General features: G+C 37.5%; 2 protein-coding genes and 1 long non-coding RNA gene across 3 annotated transcripts; 2 read left to right on the top strand and 1 right to left on the bottom strand.

Annotated features, from left to right (window-relative positions):
- Positions 1-950: 950 nt before the first annotated feature.
- Positions 951-7,146, top strand: tas1r3 (taste receptor, type 1, member 3; the record flags this gene model as incomplete). The annotated part of the gene is made up of 8 exons (XM_084395842.1): positions 951-1,177; positions 1,274-1,574; positions 2,192-2,548; positions 4,383-4,799; positions 4,896-5,099; positions 5,397-5,517; positions 5,916-6,286; positions 6,580-7,146. Coding segments are annotated over 8 exons (2,565 nt in total), but the record flags the coding sequence as incomplete, so codon positions are not given.
- Positions 7,147-20,898: 13,752 nt separating this feature from the next.
- Positions 20,899-22,528, bottom strand: LOC311281853. The gene is made up of 3 exons (XR_014625854.1): positions 22,228-22,528; positions 21,412-21,536; positions 20,899-21,287 (listed from the first exon to the last, which is right to left on the bottom strand). It is a non-coding gene; the product is annotated as an uncharacterized lncRNA (long non-coding RNA).
- A 2,207-nt stretch (positions 22,529-24,735) lies between these two features.
- LOC311282208 (putative inhibitor of apoptosis) lies at positions 24,736-25,719 on the top strand (the record flags this gene model as incomplete). The annotated part of the gene is made up of 1 exon (XM_084395841.1): positions 24,736-25,719. One exon carries the CDS (start codon positions 24,736-24,738, stop codon positions 25,717-25,719), a length of 984 nt encoding a protein of 327 aa, XP_084251967.1.
- Positions 25,720-26,074: the final 355 nt, after the last annotated feature.

Raw genomic sequence — 26,074 nt, 5'->3', positions numbered from 1 at the left:
ATCAATTCTATCAAATCACTGATAGGTATGTTTAAAATAAATCTTTAAAAAAAATCATTCATTATTAAAATGGGTTGGCCATTAAGTCATTTAAAAAGTAATATAAATACTTCCTTAGTTCTTGCTGCCTTTCAATGTTTAATCCGCTATTCATGCATGGGCTGTAATCCATCATGAAGCACTTTCTATCAAATCCACAAACAAATACTATGGACATTTCTGTATGAATGCATTGTGCAAGTCACCACATTTCAATTGTTTATTCAACTCAACTCATCTCTTTTCTGTGCTTGTGTTCTTTCACTGCACTACCCAAAGTGTTTCTGAACATACTGTACAAGTACTGTGACTGGGAAACAACACCCAGATTTCCTTTGACTCATATATTTTATTTAAGTACACAAACAATAACTTTCTACCCAATGCATAAGAAACTCCTCTGACCTTTGCTGCAAACAGATATGTAATAGCTTTGCAGTAAAAAGCAGCAAGACAGCAAAATAAGAAAGCAAAAAGCAAGTTTTTTTTTAAGTTTAACTTGATAGTGTCTTAAAAACAGTGCTGAAAAAAAACAATGAGATGAAATTCAGCTGGAAAGGACCAGCTTTTAACAAAATAGCGCAGAGTGAACAAGTAAAAAAAGATGTACTCTGCGAATTACCAATGTCATTTGAAACGTACTTGAACGTTGAGGTGAGACCAGAACATTTCCAAGTGAAGCCGGACTGAAACTTGATGTTGACCCTTAATTTACAAAGCAAAGCAGGTGTGGGGTGGGGCATATTACTCACATACTCACGTGTTGTCGGTTGACCATCTAACCATCATAATCTCTCGCCACTGAGAGAATCACGACACATCAAAACAAGAAGAGCCTAAGCAATACTTCCACTGAGGTCAGTCCAGCTATTTCACTTTCATTTATCAATTTCCATGATACATAATCTTCATGCTTCCTGGATGGTTTACCCTCCAGAATGGCTAAGGAGTGGACACTTCTGGTGCTCTGTGGCATTCTGGGGTCTGGACTCAGCAAGAATCCATCCTGGTTTGAGAACATCTCACCAAATCTTTTCAAATCCCCTGGAGATATTCTGATCGGAGGACTTTTCCCCATTAACGAACTCACAAGCGAACTGAGCAAGCGGGTGAAGCCTGACGATCTTGAGTGCAACAGGTAAAATCTTTGAGGAAGCCATATTGACCACGTAGTCTACAAACGTTTAAAAAGCTTTTCTCCCTGAAATCACCTTTAATCCTTCTGTTTTGGCAGTATAAGCACATTTGGCCTGTCTCTCGCATTGGTGATGAAGTTCTCTGTGGATGAGATCAACTCTTTAGAGGATCTTCTACCAGGAATCACACTAGGATTTGAGAGTTACGACACATGCACGCAACCAGCCGTTGTCATGCGGCCTGTCCTCCAGTTTCTCACAAAGGAATCAACAGAGGAGCTGGACATCAACTGTAACTACACTGACTACAAGACTCGTGTTATAGCTATCATAGGCCCAAGCAACTCTGAGTTGGTCCCGGTCATTGGCAAGCTGATTGGGTTTTTTCTGATGCCATTGGTGAGTTGCCATTAAAAGCGTTAGAGGATGAAATATAAAATGTCATAAAAAAAATTGGTTCTAACTTTTTAGTTCTAAAATTACCTTACCATATACAAAGAAAAACCAAAAATACTGTAAAAAGCCTAACACTTTACAAAAAGGTTTCATTTGTTAACATTAGTTAAATATATTCGTTAACATGAAATAAAAATAAACAATACTTTTACCACATTTATTATTCTAAGTCAATTGTAATTTCAATATTTACTAATACATTTTTCAAATCCAAAGGTGTATTTGTTAACATTTGTTGATGCACTGTGAACTAACTATGAACAATTCGATTTTTACTAAAATTAACAAAGATGAATAAATGCTTTAAAAATATTGTTAGTTTATGTTAGCTAATGCTATTGTAAGGTGTTACGGTAAAAATCATTCATTTTGGGGGGGGGGGGGGGGGGGGGGTATATATTTGTAGCAAATATAATGCATGTACTTTTACCTGATATATAGTTGGAATCGTTTTTGTAAGCAAAATTTTGTAGCAATTTCATTCTCAATCTGGGATGCTCTCTCTGTTTTTTCTTTATTTTAATTCCTGTTTTAATTGATCTCTAATTGCCTGATCTTAGATTAGCTATGGTGCCACCAGCGACATGTTCAGTGACAAAGAGACCTTCCCGTCCTTCATGCGCACAGTTCCCAGTGATCGCTGGCAGGTTGCGGCCATGGTGCAGCTTCTGAAAGAGTTTGAGTGGAACTGGGTGTCAGTAGTAGGTAGTGACGATGAATACGGACAGCAGGGTCAGCAGCAGTTTTCCAGCATGGCCAATGAGGAGTCCATCTGTGTGGCATATCAGGGTTTGATTCCTATTTACAGTAATCCAGAGCCAATGATAAAAGAGATTCTCGATCGTATCGTGGACGCCAAAGTGGGGGTGGTGGTTGTTTTCTCTCTCCCCAAGCCAGCCAGAAGCTTCTTCATAGAGGTAAAAATAATAATAATAATTGTTTGCAACTTTAAAAGGGCCATGTTGTGCAAAAAATTATTGATATTTTGAAGTACAGGAGTTTGCAATGCTATGTAAATTATTACTGTAGATTCAGAACTGTAAACTTTCTGGCCAAACCACAAAAGACCATTCAATTAGAAGTAGCAAAATAGCCTCGTTCCAACATTGTTGGATTCCCAAACATGACACCAAGCACAACTAATTTAATAGAGGCTTTATTTTATTGCTATCCCTTCAAAAAGAAGCACAAAGCTGTTCTTCCTCTTTGGTGAAACAAGCTGCCAACCTCACATCACAACTTTCAAGAAAACACTGCTTGCCAAATCTACAACCATAAACAAGAGCACTTACTTTAAAACTCGCATTGTGCACTACAAAATTTTGCTCGCTGTTATAACAAATTGCTTGTGATTTGTAAGTCCTTTCTGCTAAATTAATAAATGTAAATTAAAGTATGGGGCTGTTACTCATTTCGCCTGCTAAGAGGATGTTCACATAAACATTTAGGGGTTGTTCAAACAACATGTTTTCTGTTTAAGAGTGTAAGATGCAGGACAGTGGAATGGGTAAAAAAAAAAGCAAGGTCTTTCTTGAGGCATGTTTAAACTACAGTAAATTGAGCACTGCCGTTTTTAGAACGCTGTGTCACGAGACGCGAGACATCCATCTAGGGCATGTTTAAAACCATGAAAAGCAGTGCAGAGGAATGCAAAGATTCCTATATAAATCTTATACTGTGTGAACAACCCCTTAAAAAGCAAAAACAGCCTGTTTAAATTTAAGGCTCAAAAAGAGAGTAGAAAATGGTCACAAAACTAAATTATGAAACTATATAGGTGCCGGAAATATTATAAGTGGGCTTCAGGGAAAAATATGTAATTCTTGTTCTCTTTTTTTATTCACTTCTTTATATTCTGAATAATATGGAAGCTTGTTTCCGCCACAAAATAAAACATTTTAAAAGATAATTGCGACTTTTTATCTCACAATTGCGAGTTTATATCTCGCAATTCTGACTTTACTTCTCAGAATTGCGAGATATAAAGTCAGAATTGCGGGGAATAAAGTCAGAATTGCGTGTTATAAAGTCAGAATTGCGAGATATAAAGTCAGAATTGCGTGTTATAAAGTCAGAATTGCGAGATATAAAGTCAGAATTGCGTGTTATAAAGTCAGAATTCTGACTTTTTTTCTCGCAATTGCGACTTTAAATTACGCAATTCTGACTTTATAACACGCAATTGCGAGTTTATATCTCGCAATTCTGACATCTTTTCTCAGAATTGTGAGATATAAACTCCCAATTGTGAGATATAAAGTCCAATTCTAAGGGGAAAAAAAGACAGACTTTTTGTCTTTTTTTTTTTTACCTCGGAATAGTTTATATCTCACAATTCTGACTTTATAACACGCAATTGCGACTTTATATCGTGCAATTCTGACTTTATATCTCCCAATTGCGACTTTATTTCTCAGAATTGCGACTTTATATCTCGCAATTGCGACTATTTCTCAGAATTGCGACTTTATAACACGCAATTCTGACTTTATATCTCGCAATTGCGACTTTATTTCTCAGAATTGCGACTTCATTTCTCACAATTCTGACTTCATATCTCGCAATTGTGAGGAAAAAAGTCACAATTCTGTTTTGATATATCGCAATTGTGAGAAAAAAAGTCAGAATTGTGAGATAAAAAGTCGCAATTATTATTATTTATTTATTATTCATTGGCGGAAACAAGCTTCCATAGAATAAGCATACAGGTTTTGGTGATTCTAAATGTTCTTGTCATCACTACCTGACCAGGTAATCAAACGAAACATAACAGCCGTTTGGGTGGCAAGCACTGCATGGTCTCTGAATGATGGTGTATCCACCCTGCCCGGCATCAACAGAATAGGCACAGTCCTGGCGTTTTCAGACATCACCAGACCTATTGACCTATTCACTCCCTATATCCGTGAGCTCTTCAAAAAAATGGAGGAGACACAAATCCCCCAGGAGCCTGATACAGAAATCTCCCCTCTGGACAACCCTTGCCCAAGCTGCGGCTCCCTAAGCCAAGCCAACGTGAGCATGGTAGAGGGAAAACTTGTGCAGTGGTCAATTTTCAGTGTGTATACTGCCATCTACTGTGTTGCATACGCACTGCATGACTTGCTTGGATGTAATGCCACCCGCTGTGCTCTAAATCCCAAGACTGACAAAGTCTATCCATGGCAGGTAATCACACACAAGCATCTCTTTCTGTAAATCTGCTTGCTTTAGCCTACAAGATTAAGAGTATGCTAATAGAACAATATATGATCTTTCCTACAGCTGTTAAAGAAACTACAAAAAGTTTCTGTAGATCTAGAGGGAGTCCATTTTCAGTTTGATAAAGAGGGTAATCCAAATTTTGGCTACGATGTAATGCAATGGATCTTTAATGACACCACTGTGCACTTTGATGGAATTGGATACTTTTATCAGAACCTCACAATTGATAAAGAAGACATAAAATGGAACACGAAAAACGGAGAGGTACGAATGGGACAAATATTTGTATTGTAATTTAAATTGCTAACTTGTTTTACTACCAGTCAATAGTTTTGACACACTTTCTCATGATCTTAAAATGCTTTCAATTAGTTTTATAGACTAATAATATATCATGCTTATATATGAATTTCTTTAAAATGTTTTTGAAACTGTTTACTGTTATTTTAACTATTATTCTAAAATGTGTAAAATGAGAATGAGTAGGTGTGTCCAAACTTGTGACTGGTTCTAGTGTACATCACAGAGCCTGCACCTCTTGACAAATGGTCTCTGTAACAGGTGCCAATGTCCACTTGCTCCTCAGACTGTGGGATAGGACAAGTGCGCAGAGTTAAAGGCTTCCACTCCTGCTGTTTCGACTGCATTGACTGCAAGGAGGGAACGTTCCTAAACAGCACAGGTGCGCGACTACTAGGGTCTGAAATGAACTTTTCAATTAAGGGCCAATATTTGCCCACAGGAATTTATTTCCAAGAACATTTTTAAGAATGTTTAACAATGCTTTATTCTGTTCAAATGTGGAATAATCCCATAATGTTATGAGATTAGAGCATTTTTAAATATCCTACATAAATTATACAAAATGTAATTCCCTAAATGCATTTTTGCCCCTAGCCCATTCATTTCTGACCCAGTTTTCAAGTCATTCTAAACAATCCTAATAGGGCTGTAAATATTTGCTCTGAACATACTTGCTTTATCTAGCATGCCTGTAGCAAATAGAAAAAGCATGCATTTATGAGCTCTTTGTCATTAGATGTTGACTGACCTTAATCTGCCTTCTCTTTTGATTGGAAGATGACATCCAGTGTAAATCATGTCCCAAAGGCCAGTGGTCCACCCTACGAAGCACAAGCTGTGTCTATCCCATCTATACTTACCTGGCCTGGAGCAACCATGCGTCAATCGGACTCATTCTGGGAGGAATTTTGGTGCTGGCGTTACATGTTTTAGTAGGGGCTGTATTTTTCATGCACAGAGGAACTCCACTGGTGAAAACTGCAGGTGGACCGTTGAGTGGCCTTGCTCTGTTGAGCCTAGTGGGAGAGTGTATAAGCCTGGTGCTGTTCCTGGGTCAGCCGGGAGACGTCATGTGCCGTCTGCAGCAGCCTCTAAACGCCTTTTTCCCCACTGTGGCACTCTCTGTCATTCTGACCTTTTCCCTTCAGGTGATCTTTAAAAAAAATTAAAAGCCATTTTCACTTAATACAATTAAATAAATAATAAAAAAATTATGTAATAACATGTAATTGCAATATTGATACAATTTAAATGTACTTCATCTGTACTTCACAATGCACAATTGTGTGATAAGTCATCACTTGAGGTTCAGTGTAAAATCTGAGTCCTGAAATAAAACCAAATAGAACCACTGTATTAAAACAAGAAATGCAACAAAAAAACAATCAAGAAATGCAACAAAAAATAATAAAACAATCTACTGCCATCTTTTACTTACCAGATTGTGTGCGTCACAGAGTTCCCTGAAAAGTCTCCCGATCACCTGGAGAACCTACGAGGACGAGGAAGCTGGTTTGTGATTCTGGGATGCTGCGGGCTCCAAGCGGGACTGTGCGGTTGGTACGCCCAAGAAGGTCCCTCCCTGACCCAATACGTGGCCAGTTTGGAGGTGACCTATGTGCAAACTTTTCTGCGTTGCCCAGTGGAGCCCATGTTAAACTTCGGCTTGATGCTCGGTTTCAATGTTCTTCTGGCACTGATGTCATTTATGTCCACCTTCATGGCTCTAAAGCCGCCAGGACAGTATAACCTGGCCAGAGATATCACCATCTCCGCCTTGATTTACTGTGTAATGTGGGTGATGTTCATCCCCATCTACACAAGTCTAAATGATAAAGAGAAGTCTATTGCTCAAGTAGGAGTAAGTTTACTTAGTAACATTGGGCTGGTAGCGGCCTATTTCTTCCCTAAATGCCACCTGTTGGTCAAACACCCAGAACTCAACACAGATGATCACTTTCGTACATTTTTAGAAGGGGTCCCACCAACACCACCTGAAGAAAGCTAAAAACAATTGCTAAATTATTAATATTATTATTATTGGGCTCTATGGTATACCTGACTACGACTGGTCAATCGCTGTAGTTTGTGGTCAAATATTTTTGTATAATGATCCTTTCTTAGTTCTCACTTAAAAAAATGTCAACGTCAATCAATATTTGTATTTATCTGGTAAGCAGTACGCTGTCATCTGCTATAATAATAGCATTATGTTTTATATATAATACTGGACATTCAATTGTATCACTCAACATTTTGCAATACAATGACTTTTAATAAAATGGAAAATAATTATTGTCAAATAGTTCAGATTATTGTTATTTCTTGTATGGCATCTAATCCTTTCAAATGCTTCTTTTGAATTAAAAACAAAAAACAAATAAATCGGAAACGAAAGTCTCTTCCTTTCATTGGTCTTGTGTTTGTGAGAAACAGCGCCCTCTGTAGATCGTTGTTCCTAAGAGACAGTTGCTAACAACTTTGTCCAAAGAGGAGGAATAAGATGTGTCAAATAAAACATCTGATCATCACTAATAAAATAAAGCTGTTTTAATTAATTTTAATTTTTTTATTAATTTTAATTTTAATTAATACATAAATATAAATGGTAAAACGGTGTTAAGGGGGGCAATTTATGGTTGTCTGAGTAGAAACATTTATAGTAAACAAAATACTGCGGTAAGTTATATGGAGCGTAAATTATTGAGATAACATGGAACATGAATACATTATACATCCTGGAACTGAATGATTACCTATTCTATTCATGATATGGTGTTTACCTGCTACTCCAAGGTCCTCCAAAAAGTATGGTATTACCAAAGTACAAGCCCAAAAGCGTAGTGATACTGGTAATCTCTTTGAAGAGAGAAATGAATGTCTTCAATGTAAAACTTAATACACTGTGCACATTTCGCTATGTCAACTCGTTGAAACTATTGTTATTGGTTGTTTCACCAGTTGAAACTGTCCAATGACAATGTGCGCGCCTATTTTAAGTTTGAAAATATGTCCGTTACTGTCGGTCGGTGTGTGAGCATTACCTGATATCACCAGTATTTTTAAAGACCACGTACAACCCCTTCCTCTATTCACATGCCAGCTTTTTTTCTTCATTGACATATCAACTCAAATTCGCTCGAAATAAGAATTTAACAGGCAGATTTTAAATAATCCAGGTCTGGCCGATTAATCAAAGCAAGCAGCAGCTGCTCACACACCGACCGACAGTAACGGACGTATTTTCATTTTCAAACTTAAAATAGGCGCGCACATTGTCATTGGGCAGTTTCCAGAAAGACAGACAGATTAACCAATCATGCTCAAAGTAAAACGGTGAAACAACCAATAACAATAGAGCTCGGGATCGTTGCGTCACGCCGCAATGCATTGTGGGAATCACGGTACGGAAGTAGATGTACTGTATAGTAGCGTATAGTAGGCAGTAGGTAACGTTGATCATTTGGTCATTAATTTAGGTTATTTTTTGGAAAATGGTTCAGTATTGCTGTATTGTGAACTGCTGTAATCGGTCTCATGATCGACAGGGCAAACGCCTCATAAATCATATTAGTTTTCCCTATTTTCGTCGAATGGCTTGGGTCGCCGCTGGTCGTCAACCAGACGAAAACAGTGGATTATTGCACGTATGATAAATTTCTCCTGAAGTGTAACAAACCCGCATAAGCTTCGTAGCTCACAGAATCTGACAAGAGTGTGTGTGTGTGTGTGTGTGTGTGTGTGTGTGTGTCACCACTGATGCTTGGTTCACGGTGCGAACGATTGTTTTCTCCGCGTTTACTTTGTAGATCTGCAGATCTTGCACTCATCCATTTGTGAACTGCAAGTGAGCCTCCAGTGACAAGTTTCTACTTTTCTAAAAGTGTTAAACAAACAATTCAAAACGAAAGAAAACAGACAGCTCTCTGCTTATGTAAGTTAATCCGTATGCAATTTGCATTTCTCTCTGGCGCGTTCACTTACAGCGAGGATCGCCAATCAGCATCGTCAACCTCATCTTTGCAGCCGACTGTGACAAAAAAAAAACCCATTTGTTTATTAAACAATTAAAATGTGTGTGAATGTTTGCCGAGGGCACAGGAAATTGTAAATCCGGCTCTGGATCGGAGGTGTAAGCGCTCACTCCACAGACCAGGTAGGAAAATATCAGGGAAACTGAGGCTTGGTATTAGCCTACTCCAGACTTTATTCATAGGGTTCGATTCGCCTATAGTGAGATACCTATTAAGTTTGTCAGTATACAGTGCTATGCATAAGTTTAGACACCCATACTAAAGTTGACTAAAAAGAGGAATAAAAAATCATCTTTTGGAAATTGAACTTAATGCCTTAATTTAAAAAATTAGGAAAAATCCAACCTTTAAGGACACCAATTTTCTTTGTGAATGAATAATGTATCGTAAATAAATAAATGTTCTTCCTTAAAATACAGGGTGCATAAGTTTGGACACCCCTATGTTAAATTCCCATAGAGGCAGGCAGATTTTTATTTTTAAGTATTTTTTTTTATTTTTTGTTTAGGATACTATGCATCCTGATAAAGTTCCCTTGGCCTTTGGAATTAAAATAGCCCCACATCATCACACACCCTTCACCACACCTAGAGATTGGCATGGTTTTATTTCAGTTAGCCTAATAGCTAGTTTGATTTGCATTGAGAGATGATCTTATGGAAAGTACACCATGCCAATCTCTAGGTATGGTGAAGGCTATGTGATGATGTGGGGCTATTTTAATTCCAAAGGCCAAGGGAACTTTATCAGGATGCATAGTATCCTAAAAAAAAAAAAAAAAAAAAATACTTAAAAATAAAAATCTGCCTGCCTCTATGGGAATTTAACATAGGGGTGTCCAAACTTATGCACCCTGTATTTTAAGGAAGAACATTTATTTATTTACGATACATTATTCATTCACAAAGAAAATTGGTGTCCTTAAAGGTTGGATTTTTCCTAATTTTTTAAATTAAGGCATTAAGTTCAATTTCTAAAAGATGATTTTTTAATCCTCTTTTTAGTCAACTTTAGCATGGGTGTCTAAACTTATGCATAGCACTGTACGGTATAGGCAACTTTTTTTGTCACGGCCCATAACTTTTTCTCTTTCTTTCTTGGTGCCGGTGGAGACCGGTCGGCTACGCTATTACTTTATTCCGAACGCTTCTGCGTTGCCTCTAAAATGGCCGCCGTTACCCACAATGCATCATTCCATAACGTCTACGCCCGAGCTCTATAGTTTCAGCGAGTTAACATAGCGAAATGTGCACAGTGTATTAAGTTTTATTTGAAGTCTGTATTATTTAATGAATTGGTCAAATGACATGACAGTGTATGAATACAAATATAATAATGCATGGTAAACTATTAGGCAAGCAGACAAAATTGTAAATCCACACAAAATCACATAAGGCAAAACGTTTCTGCTGCACTGCTCTCTTGAGGGTGAAACTATTATTGTTAAAGTCGGCATGAAACGGAAGTTGAGATTGCCATTTTTTCCTTGTTGTGATGTATATCCGAGTGAAACGGCTTCTGAAATTAGAAAAAAAAAGTAGGGCGGGGCTTGATTTCGTCCTTCGGGGAATTGATTGGATCGTTGGAGGTTGGGCGTTGCAAACAAAATGGAGGCAGATTTGAATGCCAGTTTACATTCAGTTGTGGAGGATTTCTCTCCACCGGACTCCCCCACCGTTACCCTCCCATGAAGGATTTTTTATTGAGGAGCCCGGCGACGAGAACGAGGACGAGCAGCTAAATTTTCAGGCAGGAATCAGACCATATTTATATGAGCCTCCCGCGAAACGAGACAAACACCGATAGCCGCACCCTCTCATCGGCTCTGGCCGCACCCTTTCGGGTGTTTCAACGTACAGATCTTGTCAAAATTTCAACGTTGATTTAGAAGTGTTTTTGTTAACCTTTTTCAACCATTTAGCATTAAACGTTATATCAACGTTGTTTCAACGTTAAAATTATTTTCAACATTGAAACAACAACTGACATTATTTCAACCATATTTCAATGTTGAAGGTCGGTCATGTGCCGGTGTGGTGAACAATGGAGTCTGGTTGAAGAGATGAGTCCGAGCTTAGGACCCAAGCAATCCGATTGGCTCAAAGCACGTTTTATGGGTAATCGCTTTAGTGCCTGGTTACAAATAATACAAAATCACTTTATTATAGAAGTTTGTACTACGTTATAACGAGTCATTAATGTATTTTAACTTATATGTTTAATAGTATTTAACCGAAGCTATAGATTGTGAAATTAAACATTTCTCGTTGTTTGTGTGTTTTTTATAATAAATAAACAACATATTTGAGCTTCAAACAACTACATTCTCGACTGCGAAACTCTTAAAACTACATTTCGTGACACAATAACAGTCGTATTTTTAAATTTCGCGGTCTTTCTCCTCTGCTATTGACGCAGCTCGGACTCATCTCTTCAACCGGACTCGATTGTTCACCACACCGGCTAAGCCGCAGAAAAGGACTCTTTCACAGCTCAAATACACACACAATTTCGTATGTCAAAATACACATTGTGTGGACTATCCATGCAAACACAGTTGTTATGTCCAACGAGAACGTAACAGTTAGGAGAAAATCGGATGTGTAACAACGTAATGTTAATAAAAAAAAATCACTCACTGCTTTTGACTGAATCACTTTTATCTTTAATATGAATCAATTTATATTTGTCATACAGTGTAGATTATACAGTGTTTTTTATTTTTATATTTGATTATTCAATTTAGTATTTCTTAGTACATGTTAAATAAACCTAGGCAAACTGAAAAACTTAAAGTTGACTTCATTTGTATATATTTTTTCTGTTGTATTTGTCCTATTGGTTTTTAATTTGCTTTTTTGTTCCAATTTTTATTATAAAAATTAAATAAAATTGCCTGCCTTGCTTTATTTCAGAAGACTGCCAGTCGTGTGTATGTCAGATTAATAATAATAACGGGTTGACTAAAATTAAAAGAAAAACTAAATAAATTTCAAGGTTCACATTTCATTCAGTGGGATTTTTTACCTCAAGAATCGATTTGAATCGAATCCGAAAGATTCCAACACCTAATATTTTGATACGAAGGTACATCACGTAATCAATAACCAATGTAAAAAACTCAACCAAAAAAATCAATAACATGTAAAAGAATAATGCAAAATAAAGAATGATGATTACATTAATACTATCAATGACTAGAGAATTCATAAAGAAGATAATTAATTACGAAATAATTAATTAAATCAATAAAAGACACCAATCAAAAGAATACATTGAATATATTTGAAGGCAAATTATTTCACATAGGCCTACACCACTTGTAATTTGTCATTTCTTTCGCAAAATCATGAGTAGCTGCATTTGAAGCAGAATACAGCATTAAAAATAGTGTAACTGATGCAGTGAGAGGAGGATGATCAGTATGTAGATTGCGAGGGCAGCGAGGCCGATGCCGAGAGAGACATGGTTCAGGATCAATGTCGTTCTGGAGGACCTGGTCGCTAAATCTAGCTGTCCAGCCATGTTAGCATTTCGAGTCTGCAAAAAACAATCAAACTGTCAATGCATGTTTTATTTCATTCTAAAAATCTCATGTAATTTCATAGATCATAGCTTTTGATGCCTACAAATGCAAATCCAAAGTTATCCAGAGCTGTAACCCTAATTATCCTGTAATCTCTAGTATAAAAGGAGAATCCAGCTGTCTGATGAGATGACTATGACATCTAGAGATAATGAGAATAATGAATAAATGTGTCTGTGGTAGGGCTGATCAGATGCACAGTGGAGTGGCCTCTGGTCCTGCGCTGTGCTCACTCAGTGTGCAGTGTGAGAGGGGGAGTGGCCAGCTGTGCTCACTCAGTGTGCAGTGTGAGAGGGGGAGTGGCCTCTGGTCCTGCCCTGTGCTCACTCAGTGTCAGTGTGAGAGGGGGAGTGGCCTCTGGTCCTGCGCTGTGCTCACTCAGTGTGCAGTGTGAGAGTGGGGGTGGCCAGCTGTGCTCACTCAGTGTGCAGTGTGAGAGGGGGAGTGGCAAGCTGTGCTCACTCAGTGTGCAGTGTGAGAGGGGGAGTGGCCTCTGGTCCTGCGCTGTGCTCACTCAGTGTCAGTGTGAGAGGGGGAGTGGCCTCTGGTCTTGCGCTGTGCTCACTCAGTGTGCAGTGTGAGAGGGGGAGTGGCCAGCTGTGCTCACTCAGTGTGCAGTGTGAGAGGGGGAGTGGCCTCTGGTCCTGCGCTGTGCTCACTCAGTGTGCAGTGTGAGAGGGGGAGTGGCCTCTGGTCCTGCACTGTGCTCACTCAGTGTGCAGTGTGAGAGGGGGAGTGGCCAGCTGTGCTCACTCAGTGTCAGTGTGAGAGGGGGAGTGGCCTCTGGTCCTGCGCTGTGCTCACTCAGTGTGCAGTGTGAGAGGGGGAGTGGCCTCTGGTCCTGCACTGTGCTCACTCAGTGTGCAGTGTGAGAGGGGGAGTGGCCTCTGGTCCTGCACTGTGCTCACTCAGTGTGCAGTGTGAGAGGGGGAGTGGCCTCTGGTCCTGCGCTGTGCTCACTCAGTGTGCAGTGTGAGAGGGGGAGTGGCCTCTGGTCCTGCACTGTGCTCACTCAGTGTGCAGTGTGAGAGGGGGAGTGGCCAGCGGCAAGAGTGGCAAAAGCCAATGTGTGCTTCTTATACCGATATATTTAATGATATCTTTTGCATTTCTAATCCAAACAACGTCAAACTTGGCACTGTTTCTCCGCCAATGTTCAATACAAACATATATATTTTTTCTGCAATCATACATGATACACTATGGGAGAAGTGAAAAGCTAAATATAAACCTGGCGTTATCGTTACAGCCTGCTTTCATAATTTAGCCCTGGGACCGGGTTTAGTTACCCATCCCTAATGACATCATTGAAGGAAACGTTGAGTTTCAGCTGCAATATGACTGGTTTCCTGGCATTCGGTTAGTAGATAGTCAAAAAATGTATTTAGAGTTTAGGCAAATATCACTGCATCACAACAACATGTTCACAAAGAAGATCAACTCAATAAAAAAAAATTTCATCACATTATATAAAGAGTTAAATTGTGTAAAAGTGCATTATCTCAAGCTTTATTTATGTTTTATACATTCTTCCAGACAAAGAAAGTCTTTAAAGGATTAGTTCACCCAAAAAAGAAAATTCTGTCTTCATTTACTCACTCAAGTTGTATGAGTTTCTTTCTTCTGCTGAACACAAAAGATATTTTGAAGAATGTTGGGAATCAGACAGTTGACGGCACCCATTGACTTCCATAGTATTTTTTTTTTTTTCATACTATGGAAGTCAATGGGGTCCATCAACTGTCTGATTCCCAACATTAAAATATCTTCTTTTGTGTTCAACTGAAGAAATTATACAGGTTTGGAACAACATGAGAGTGAGTAAATGATAACAGAATTTTTGGGTGAACTTTTACTTGCAACACCCTTGACATGGTTTTTATGCATTTGTAAATATATTCAGATAGTGTTCATCCTAATGCATTTAAGTCATTATATTACAGTTTACTGTTAAAAACAGTAAAAAACAACTTTTTTGCCAGTAAATTCCTGTAAATTCTACAGTACATTTTTGCAGTGATATCTCAAGCTAAATATGAAGTGAGAGCGAAAACTTACAGAGATAGAGAAGATGACGGCAGCGATTCCCAGTGGGAAACAACAACACAGCAGAGTAAAGATGGAGTAGCACAAGTAATCCGGCACATTAACAGGCGCTGGTGCGGAGGTCATGAACACAGTGGGCTGTACCATGACCCCGGTGTGAACTGGACCTTGTGGATGTATAGACATGCCTGGCAAAGCCTGACCCATCCTGGTCTGCGATGGATCCTGCTCATTTGGAAAGTCACTGAATGAGGGGTTTACTGTCCCGATTGTTGGTCCTTGATTGTACATGTCTTCTCTTGTACTCGTGATCTCTTTGGTTTTGTGCTTCTTGCTGGTGAATCTGGAGATTAAGTGTGATAATTGCTTCAATTTAACTGAACATTACAGTAATAACCGGTCGATCAAGTGAGAATAGTATGGCAAAACATGCACCTTTAATTAAAGTGAGGAGAAAAGATTTCCTATATCTTTTGTTGTTGATGTCCAAAATCATGTCTTAAACTACAGGATTCTGCTGCAAATTCATCTGCCATTTGGTAGAAGCTCATCAAATTAGACAGATGTCAATATGGACAGTTTGCGTGATGCTAGTGTTATTTTAGTATCATTAAGATCCTGTTATAGTTTTATTTATATTTTTCATTTTAAATTGAATTAACGTTTTAGTAATTTTGTTGTGTTGTTGTAATTTTTATTCTTTTTTTTTTTTAAATATATAGATATACACAACTTAAATTAAATGTATAATATATATTTTTTTTTAAATATTTTTTTATTAGTAATTAATTAAAATTAAATTAAATAAGTTAAAGTTTTTTTATATTGTATTTTGTTTCACTTAACATTTATTTTATTAGGCTATTTTATTCAAGTAAAACAATTTTTTTAGGGATGGTTCACCCAAAAATAAAACTCATTACTCATTAACAAACTCATTAAAAGTCATTACTCACCCTCAAGTTGTTTCGAAGTGTATGAGTCTCTTTGTTCTGTTTGTTCTGTTGAACTGTATGAACTATTTGTTCTGCTGAACACGGATGGAGATATTCTGAAAATTGTTGGTATAGACACCCATGACTTCAAGAGTTCAAGTTATTCTTGTCTAGCTACAGTCTCTTGATTCCTGATCATCCACCTGGGTGGGAACGGTTTGTGTCCTTCGGGAAATAAAGCGTGACCTGGCTATAGCTGCACTGGTCTGACGAAATAAAGGCCATGCTTCATACAGATGTCTTTTGTTGTTTATTTTTGTATCTCTCTCTCTTTTCAGTAGACACTGTGAAAACTACAAGAAATAAAAAACATATTCAAATTATGCATTTCTCAGTCCTTTACAAGTCTCTGGTGCCAATGTCCGATGATATGCAAGTGAATGTTGCAACAGAAATACAACAAATCCAATCAACATCATGAATAGCGCATCACATTGTGCACGTAAAGTAATATAAAACAACATTATAAATATTATGAAATATATAAAGGTAAATTACCATGTGCGCCTCTCAAACCATGCAGATTAGGCAATTCTTTTTCAGCTTTGATGTGAAAAAAAAAAACGATACGTATAACCTATATATAGCAACCGCATAGCAACACCATAGCAACCACCCAAAACACCTTACCAGCCACCCAGAACACCATAGCAACCACCCAGAATACCCTAGCAACCACCTAGCAACACCATACCAACCACCCAGAATTCCATAGCAACTACCCAGAACACCTTGGCAACCCACTAGAAATACCCTAGCAACCGAGTGCCGAGTTTTGCCACTGCAAGCACCATATTTTCATATTTTTCATATTTTCTTTAAAAAATAAAAAGAAAGAAAAAAAGTTTGTGATCTGACTGGTACCCTTATCAAACAAGGCCTGACTAGTAAGTCATTTGAATTTAAGGAGGTAAAGGTTGGTTTTGATACTCATATAATGGGCTTTGGGTGTTTGAAGGTGGACGAGGACGAGGAAGCTGGTTTGTGATTCTGGGATGCTGCGGGCTCCAAGCGGGACTGTGCGGTTGGTACGCCCGAGAAGGTCCCTCCCTGACCCAATACGTGGCCAGTTTGGAGGTGACCTATGTGCAAACTTTTCTGCGTTGCCCAGTGGAGCCCATGTTAAACTTCGGCTTGATGCTCGGTTTCAATGTTCTTCTGGCACTGATGTCATTTAAGTAGTTATAACCCTACGGCACCTGTCAAAATGATTGATGACTTCCGGTCCCGCCCCCAGATAAGACATCTGGTCACCGCCCTTCCGGTTGACCGTTGAGCTGTCCCGCCCTTTCTGGCGTGTATAGATATGGATATGGATTGTCATATTGACCGTTCGATCATGTGTTTTGACAGTTTTATCTACCGGTGTCTTTCCGGCATATGTTGTTGTTATGGTTTGCCCTATTGTCCTAGTTAGTCGTAGATCATGTGGTTTTGACAGAAAGTTTGAAGACTGTGTCACACAAGCATTATCTCTTGTGCACACGAGTTGGGTGTATTTTCTGTGTTTGTGTACTGGTCATTTTAGCAGTCCGTTTGACTTTACGATCTGTATTCGCTGAATCGGTCCTAAACACTGATATCTCTGCTACGCAGACATCCACCCTCACATTCCAGAGGTAACTGCAAAAGTGAGAAAAAGAGAGTTGTCCCTAATCATGTTTTATATTTCACACAAATGATATACAATAATATCTTAGCAAAAATCTACTGAAACCATTTAATTCAGTTTTAGAGAAACAAAAAGAATAAAAAATCATATTACATAAACATTCCATTCTTTAGGCCTATAAGTGTATAAAATAAAATAGCTATCTTGTTAATTTAACTAAAGTTGAAAACCATTCAGTTCTTTATAAAAGTATATAATGAAATGCTTATAAAATAAATATCTTATTGATCCAATTGTTTTTGATAAACAAAAGAATAAAAATCATATTACATAAAACATTCCGTTCTTTATATACATTAAAATGGTTATCTTGCTAATTTAACTAAAGTTGAAAAACATTCTGTTCTTTAAAAGTATATAAAAAATAAATAAAATAAAAAATCTACTGAAATTTCAGTTTTAGATAAAAAATAAAATTCATCTAAGTCTGCTGACTGAAGATTTCATGAAGCACCAGACAAATGGTATGTGTGTGTGTGTGTGTGTGTGTGTGTACGTGTGTCTGTGACAGGTTCCGGTAAATTAGCGTGCCGTCATCTTTCTGAATTTATTTCAAAACATAATCGTAAAAGTTTAAATATGATCTTTTAAAATTAAAAGACTGTTTAAATAAAATCTTTGAAGTTTGAATACATTCATATCTTCTATTTATCTTTTAGAAGATTACTGTAATGATTTTGTTTAACGGTGACCTAAAGTATAATTGTTATTAAACAATGTCTGTCTGTTCAAAAACTTTAGATTGTAGAAAAACTGTACTTTTTAGTCGTCTTAAATCTCATTTATATGAAAAGATTCAATCAGCATTTTTTTTGTCCATGCGGGGTTTCAATTTTTATGGTGGGGGCTTTCCATAGCTATAATGAATTTTGTACCGTACACCTAAACACAGAAAACTACATTTGTACATTTTCAAAATGAAATAAATAAACAAATCATTTAATATAATTTTGTGCACACACACGGTTCTAAAAAATGAACTAATCTCTATTTTAAATTAAATTATTATTAATAACATATGTTACTAAAATGTAAACAAAGTTTTAGCTAAATAAATATATAAACAAAAACACCTTACAGCCCCAGATCCTTCAGAGATAAACCACAGTGTGATCTGAAGCTTCAGGGTATCAGAGCAGATGAGTCTCGGGGGACAATGTCACAGTAAATCTTGTCTGCTAACGCCTTTCCAGAGTACATCCAGAGTTTATACTAAATTCATTTAAAAGCATAACCTTAAAAGTTTAAATCAAATCTTTAAAGTTTTATTAAAATCATATCTTATATTTATCTTCTAAGAAGACTTATGTATTATTTTTAATAAACAACGTCTGTTCAAAAACATTAGATTGTTGAAAAACTGTGCTTGGGCATCTTAGATCTTTTGTCCATACAACATGTTGTCAAAGTTTTGTTGTTGTGTTGTTTTTAAGAAATCCGAGGACTCCACATTGCTCTTATTTAGACTAAGTTGTATCATTTGCAAAATCACTGACACGGCATAAGTAAAGTTGGTCTTGAGCGAATGTTTAATTTTACTCGTCTTAATTCAAAGTATAAGATCATATCATTTTTACTTGCATCTCCCGAACTATCCTTAATCAGTGTGGAATCACACAGGGTGAAACCCTTTTCTGAGAATATCGGTTATCTACTCAAAATATATGTAGAAGTGTAAATCTGGTGTTTAAAATCTGTCTGGTGGCCGCATGAATAGACTTTGGGGAGAGCTGATGATACTATCTATAGCAGGAAGCATGCCCTTTGACCTCCTCGATTGTGGAGGCTTTTTTGTTTGTTTGTTTGTTTTTTTGTTAAAGACCCAACTACAAGTTAGTTCTCCCAAAAGAATTTCTCCCATCTAGTGGTTCTCCCATCTACTCGCTTTTTCAAATGCGTGTTGCAACTGCGGTAGCCGTAATGTGTCAAGAAGCTATGACAACATGGCTTCCAATAGCACATCATTGAGTTTAACGATACATGTTCTACTGTTATGGCAGCTATATAATGATTTACACAACCAAGCAATGAAAAAAGCTTGTAATTTAGACCATACCTTTGACTTACCTGTCGAGAAGAAATCAGGCAACTTCCCTTTCAAAGTCTTTCTCCTTCATTAGCTCTTTCCACATGGGGAAAAGCTATCCCGATATTTATTTACATACCGATAAATTAAGATTTAGCTTTTAGGCGATGAGGATTCCTTCTCCTGCATAACTATGATCCAGCATTATAATGTACTGTGCAGCCTTTTCAAATTTGTCTGGGGCAGTATCAACGTCTCTCATATGGTCTAGCGGTTAGGATTCCTGGTTTTCATCCAGGTGGCCCGGGTTTCGACTCCCGGTATGGGAAGACAATTTTTTTTTTTTTTTTTTTTTTTTTTTTACATTGTCAACAAAATTCAAGTTATTCAATAATCATTTTTAGTAATTCATAGTCTTAGAGGCCTACACGAACTGCAGAAACAAGCACAAGATATGTAAAAACTCATAAATGCTGTTTCAGTACTGAATCATTTTCACAAATACAATTATATAGAATTCAGAAAATTTCACTATGGAATATTTACTTTATCATTTAGTACATCATCATTTAAACTTTTCATCTCATAATTATGACGCATAGTCATAATTTTAATTTAAACTTTTTGTCATAATTATTACTTAATTCAGAATTACAATTTTTGTCAATTACGCCTTTTTAACGTAACACTATTTTGATGGTCCTTTTGAATGTGCTGTTGACTAGTGTTGATGATGAAACGTGTTGAGTTAGGCTAGCGCTTTTTGTCCCTCTCTGTTATTATAGTGTTTCAAGATGGCGGAACGACACGGAAGCCTCCTTGGACTTACCCGCCCCATGTAAATAAAGATAAGTAATGTTTCGCTTACGAGGATAAGTCAGATCATTGGCAGAGGTCATTTTACACCCATGAGGACATATTTTATGAATACAGACAATGATTTTAGCTAATAAAATACCATTTTTTTCAACGAGCGAATCTACACATGAGAGGCCTTCAGAAGTCATAACTTCAGGGGTCAACAGCTTAGGCCCGTTGGTTTAGGTATTTGTAAAAATCAAATACTGTATTACACTTTTCAAAGTTACAATAAAAAGACCTGTTGTGTTCTGACACAAGGCCATTAACTTGTTTTTATAAATGTATTTTGCTTATTTCTACAAATATCGGCCTGAAAAATGAAAATCAGGAAATAAGAAAAACAGTGTTTTAAAATACAACAAAACCATGATAATGTTTAGATGTGGATGATTAAGTTTTAGGCGTAGTGCAACCAGATTTCTCTAACATTGCGAGGTATCACGACACACAACGTTGTAAATAAACATTTTCAAAATGTAATCTAACCATATTTTATTAATATTATGTTAATTTAAAGTTTTTGTTATTAACAAATACCTTTTAACATCCGGCACAAAATTAAAGAGATCTCAGATCACAATCTACAGTTAGATATTCTCCTACTTAGTATCTTTGGGGTGTATTTTGTCACACCGTAGTGATGCAAAGTTCTACACTCTATGGACTAACTTATCAGACACTCACCACACTGATGTTAACATCACCATAAATTGTCTTTTCTACCATGATTGGAGCAACTATTGTCCCACCATTCTTTTGGTCAATTGTGAAGGTAAGCTGATTAGGGATCTGAATTAATAGCCGTCCGAATGATGTAGAATTATTATTATTATTAGTATTATTATGCTGTCGTTGTAGATGGTTGTTAGGCTGTTGGTTTGTCATGTTTCCAGAATGTGTTTGAATGCTCAGCGTCTGAACGTCACCATCTGTTAAAAAAAAAAAAAAACAATTAAATACACAACCAAAACCATGTAAACATTATAGTAAAGCTTATTGAAGATTGAGAAACATATTGATTACTAACAAAGTAAATTATACAACTTTTCCTACGTTTGATATTCTTTTTTCTGATTTTTTTCACTATGGACTTGATCCTTTTTAATGCTGTTTTCTCTCCATATTTATTCTGTAGTTCCTCTACTGTGTCTTCCAACCTCCCTGTTGTTCCTCTCCAGCTGTGTTAACCAAAGACAAACAGTTAGAAGAATAAAATGTATGTACAATAGCAAAAATAAAGTTAACATAAAATAAACACATTCATACACAAGTTCAAAGTCAATGAACAAGCTGATGCTGCAGTGTTAGAGCACATGATGGACGGTGAACAGACGCACAGCAGGTTAAACCAGAGCTAAAACAGTAGTCTATGTTAGGACAAAAGTATCTGATAATAGCTGATAACGGTCATAAAGTGCTAGATAAGGTGCAAGTAGCTAAACTAAACATTTCATATTTGACAAATGTTTTGAGAAATGTTAAACAACTACAAAAATAATCAACTTGTTTCTAATTTCTTTTTTTTTCTAAATTGTGATTTAATGTGAGAGGAGAAGAAACACATAACATGTGTGCATGAATGAATGTGTACAATTTAATAAACGTATTTACCTAACACCCATAAAGTAAATTAAGGCTAAGTTCCTTTTTGTGGACAAAGTGAACTTTGGAGTGCTTACGGGGTCAAAAATAAGTGCCATTTGGAACTCTTTTATCAAAAAAATATATGTTGATAATGATTAGTTATGCCAAATGATAGTTTGGCATGCATGGGATTGGTTGTCCATAGTGAGAGAGAAATACTTTTATTATAGAAATGGCTATTTTTTATTCTATTCTTTAATCCACAAATAAAATAGGTTTTTATACCTGCTCAAGTACTTCTTGATGAGTTTCTTCTGTATTAAACAGCGAATCTTCTCAGTCAGATCGTCGCAAGATCTCAGGAATCCTCTCACACTGCTCGTGTTCACGCGTTCCATCGCTGCACTTGTGTGTATGACTCGAACGATTCAAACTTCCATAAAGCGCACCAAAACAGCAGCGCGGAGATGTGACGTCATGTGTCGAGCGGGCGCTCGTAAAAAGCACATCTTTGCATTTCTTCTGAAACAACAATTTTTAACATCACTAGCGCAACACTTATCGTATTCCCGGGTGTGATTGTAATGTTTTGTATGGCGTTTTCTTTACACTCTCCCCGGATATCTGTTTCCTGCAGTTAGCTGTAATGTTAGTGAACTCTAGGTCTTCTCTTTGTTCATATACGACAGTATTCACATGAATTGGCTTGATTTGATAAAATTATGTTTTAAACCATCATCTTCACTTGAGACATTTACATTATACCGTCCTAGTTTTTAAATAGCGCTAAAATGTACATTTTAACCCTTTATGCGGATATGCCGCACAAGGTTCTCTGTTCTCTGGTTCTGTGTTTTTAAAAATAAAGACAAGGATACCTCTTTCTATAAGCGACCCTTAAAATCTGTGCATACAACAAAACACGTGTAGGTGTACGATGATTTATCAGAAAATTACTTTTGTTTGAAGAAATACTTAAATCAGCTGGTGCTTGATAACTATTGAAGTTATGATGCGATATTTATCACGTTTTCATTTTAACTCAATACTCTATGAACTTTAACATCTTGTTGGTCAAATTAACTTAAAGCCTGCGCAAAATGTTTGTTGCGAACAATTCACCTATGCTGAGGCGAGAGGCGGACCCCAGTCGTTGTCATGATAAATATTTCAGGACATCGCACGATCTAGCTCTACTAGCCACAGACTGAATTAAAAGACAAACCATTCATCGCCGCTAAGCTAGAAGAAATCAGGACGAGACTTCTGGACAAACCCTGTGAGGAAATAGTGCACGACGTCGTTGATCTCTGGGAAGGTCTCTCGATCGTGAATGGAGAGTGACCAAGACCCCACCAGTAGCCTATGGGTGCTGCCAGTAGCCTAACCAGCTGTATGCAATTCCTGTTTAAAGGACATTACAGACACCAGATGACCGAACTGATGAATAAGATTATTGCGGATGCATCCCACCCTGATACACCGTGTTATGAAACTGTGCGTGAGGCAAATCTCAAGAAAAATATGATACATATAAGAGGACTGGCTAATTCATGGGACGATTTGACGGACAAATGCGCTTATGGTACCGATCCGCCTGATGTAATGATAAAACAGGTTCTAGATATGATGTGTGAATCACAATCCCTACTAGGGATCACCGATGTGCTGTGTACTTGTACGTATGTGGCGGATGTCTGTACCGAGCTGGTAAAGAATTCAAAAGAATATGACTCCGATGATGAGGATGATGCTGTTCAAATTGTCGAAGTGATTAAAAACGTTGAAAAAATTATCGAAATGTATGTCGATTACATCCTAGATCGTAACATGATGGCCTGCCGTGACTTTCTTTTCTGGTTAGATTACCGTTGACTTCATTTTACTTAGACTATGCATGTAACATTGTTATATCCAATTGTATTATATTTTATGGTATAACCATTTTGTACTAACATCATTATATTCAATTTTACTTAGATTTTGTTGTACTAACATTATTATTATTATATCCATGTATATTGTATTATAATCATTTTTACTATCTTCTATTATATCCATTTTTACTTGTGTTATATTAACATCATTTATCCATGTTTACTTATATCATGTATCCTGTAACTTTTTTAATAAAAGATTGATTCAAACCACATGTACGCGTTATTCTTTTGCATCGGTTGAAACGGCAGCATGTCGGAGCTCATGAAAAAGGCTTATTATACACCCTCCAACCCCGGCTCTTTAGGGGGTAAAAAATTATTAAAGGACGCCGTCTTAAAAGAAAGTGGGGTCCGTTTAAGCGATAAAAAGGTTTCAGAATGGCTGGCTGGTGAGGATGCTTACACATTACACAAAACAGCCCCTATAAAATACAAACGAAATAGAGTGGTTGTGTACGGGGTCGATACGCAGTTCCAGGCCGATCTAGTCGACATGATCGCCTACACCTAGGATAACGACGGTAATAAATATCTACTGACGTGCATAGACGTATTTAGCAAGTACGCGTGGACTCGCGTACTCGCGTCACCTGGTCCCGAGGTCGCTAGAGCGTTCGAGTCTATCCTCGAAGAGGGCCGTGTGCCACAGAAATTGCAGACGGATCAGGGAAAGGAATTTTTTAACAAACAATTTCAAGATGTAATGAAAAAGCACGACATTAATCATTTCGCTACCGCCACCGATTTGAAAGCCAGCGTCGTGGAACGATTTAATAGAACGTTAAAGAGTCGTATGTGGAGATTTTTAACGGCTACAAATTCCCGACGATACATAGATGTTTTACAAGACATTATGCAGGGGTACAACACCAGCCATCACCGAAGTATCAGAATGAGACCCGGTTACATGGATATGTCTCACCAGCGCCCTCCGGCTTGTCACAATCTTGGCATGTGTCGGGAACAGGAACGCCTTGACACCTTTAAGAAATGGACTCCTGCTGCATTATCTCCGGCCGAGCTTGCCAAAGCTGGTTTCTACTACCTTGGCCAGGGCGACAGAGTGGCTTGCTTCAGTTGTGGAGGCCAGCTTAGCAACTGGGAACCGGGAGATCGTGCAGTATCAGAACACCAGAGGCATTACCCCAACTGCCGTTTCGTTCGAGGTGACTGTGCAGATAATGTACCTTTATCTAGCCCTTTCAATGTATCGGCAATGCAACGGTGTGAAGAAAGGTTGCTCACATTTGTCTACTGGCCCTCAAGAATAACTGTTCGACCAGACCAATTGGCTAAGGCTGGTTTTTACTATGTTGGTCGTAATGTTGACGTGAAGTGCTTTTGTTGCGATGGTGTACTCGGATGTTGGGAGTCTGGTGATGATCCATGGGTAGAACATGCCAAGTGGTTTCCAAGATGTGAATACCTCTTGCAAGAAAAGGGCCAAGAGTTTGTTCATCAGATTCAAGCAAGATTGCCAAGACTATTTGAGCAGCTATTGACTAATGGAGACAGCGACTCAAGAGAATTTGTGAGAGAACAAGAGAACAATCCTGTGGTGAAGTCTGCTTTAGAGATGGAATTTGAGTGTGGCCCGACGCCCCAGACAAATGAAGCTGCATCCCCTAGTCAAGATCTTTCAGACTTGCCTATGGAGGAACAGTTAAAAAGACTTCAAGAGGAGCGCACATGCAAAGTTTGCATGGATAAGGAAGTGAACATTGTCTTCATCCCCTGTGGTCACCTAGTTGTGTGCAAAGAATGTGCACCTTCTCTGCGCAAGTGCCCCATATGTAGAGGATTTGTCAAAGGCGCTGTCCGTACTTTCCTATCCTAAAGTTTTCCTATCATTTGCATTTAACTTAATAAATAATAAAAACAAAGGAGAAGTTTATTATTTTCACTCAGTCCAGTAACAAAATTTGTTTAAACATTACACGTTTAAAACATATGGCTAAATTGTTCACCATAAGTTCTGTTACACACATTTAGAAAGTAGCTAGGATGCGCAGGCTTTAAGTTAATTTGACCAACAAGATGTTAAAGTTCATAGAGTATTGAGTTAAAATGAAAACGTGATAAATATCGCATCATAACTTCAATAGTTATCAAGCACCAGCTGATTTAAGTATTTCTTCAAACAAAAGTAATTTTCTGATAAATCATCGTACACCTACACGTGTTTTGTTGTA

Source organism: Rutilus rutilus (genome assembly GCF_951802725.1).
Source record: "Rutilus rutilus genome assembly, chromosome: 22".
NCBI classification, from domain to species: Eukaryota; Metazoa; Chordata; class Actinopteri; order Cypriniformes; family Leuciscidae; genus Rutilus; species Rutilus rutilus.
This window is presented reverse-complemented; position numbering and strand designations above follow the sequence as displayed.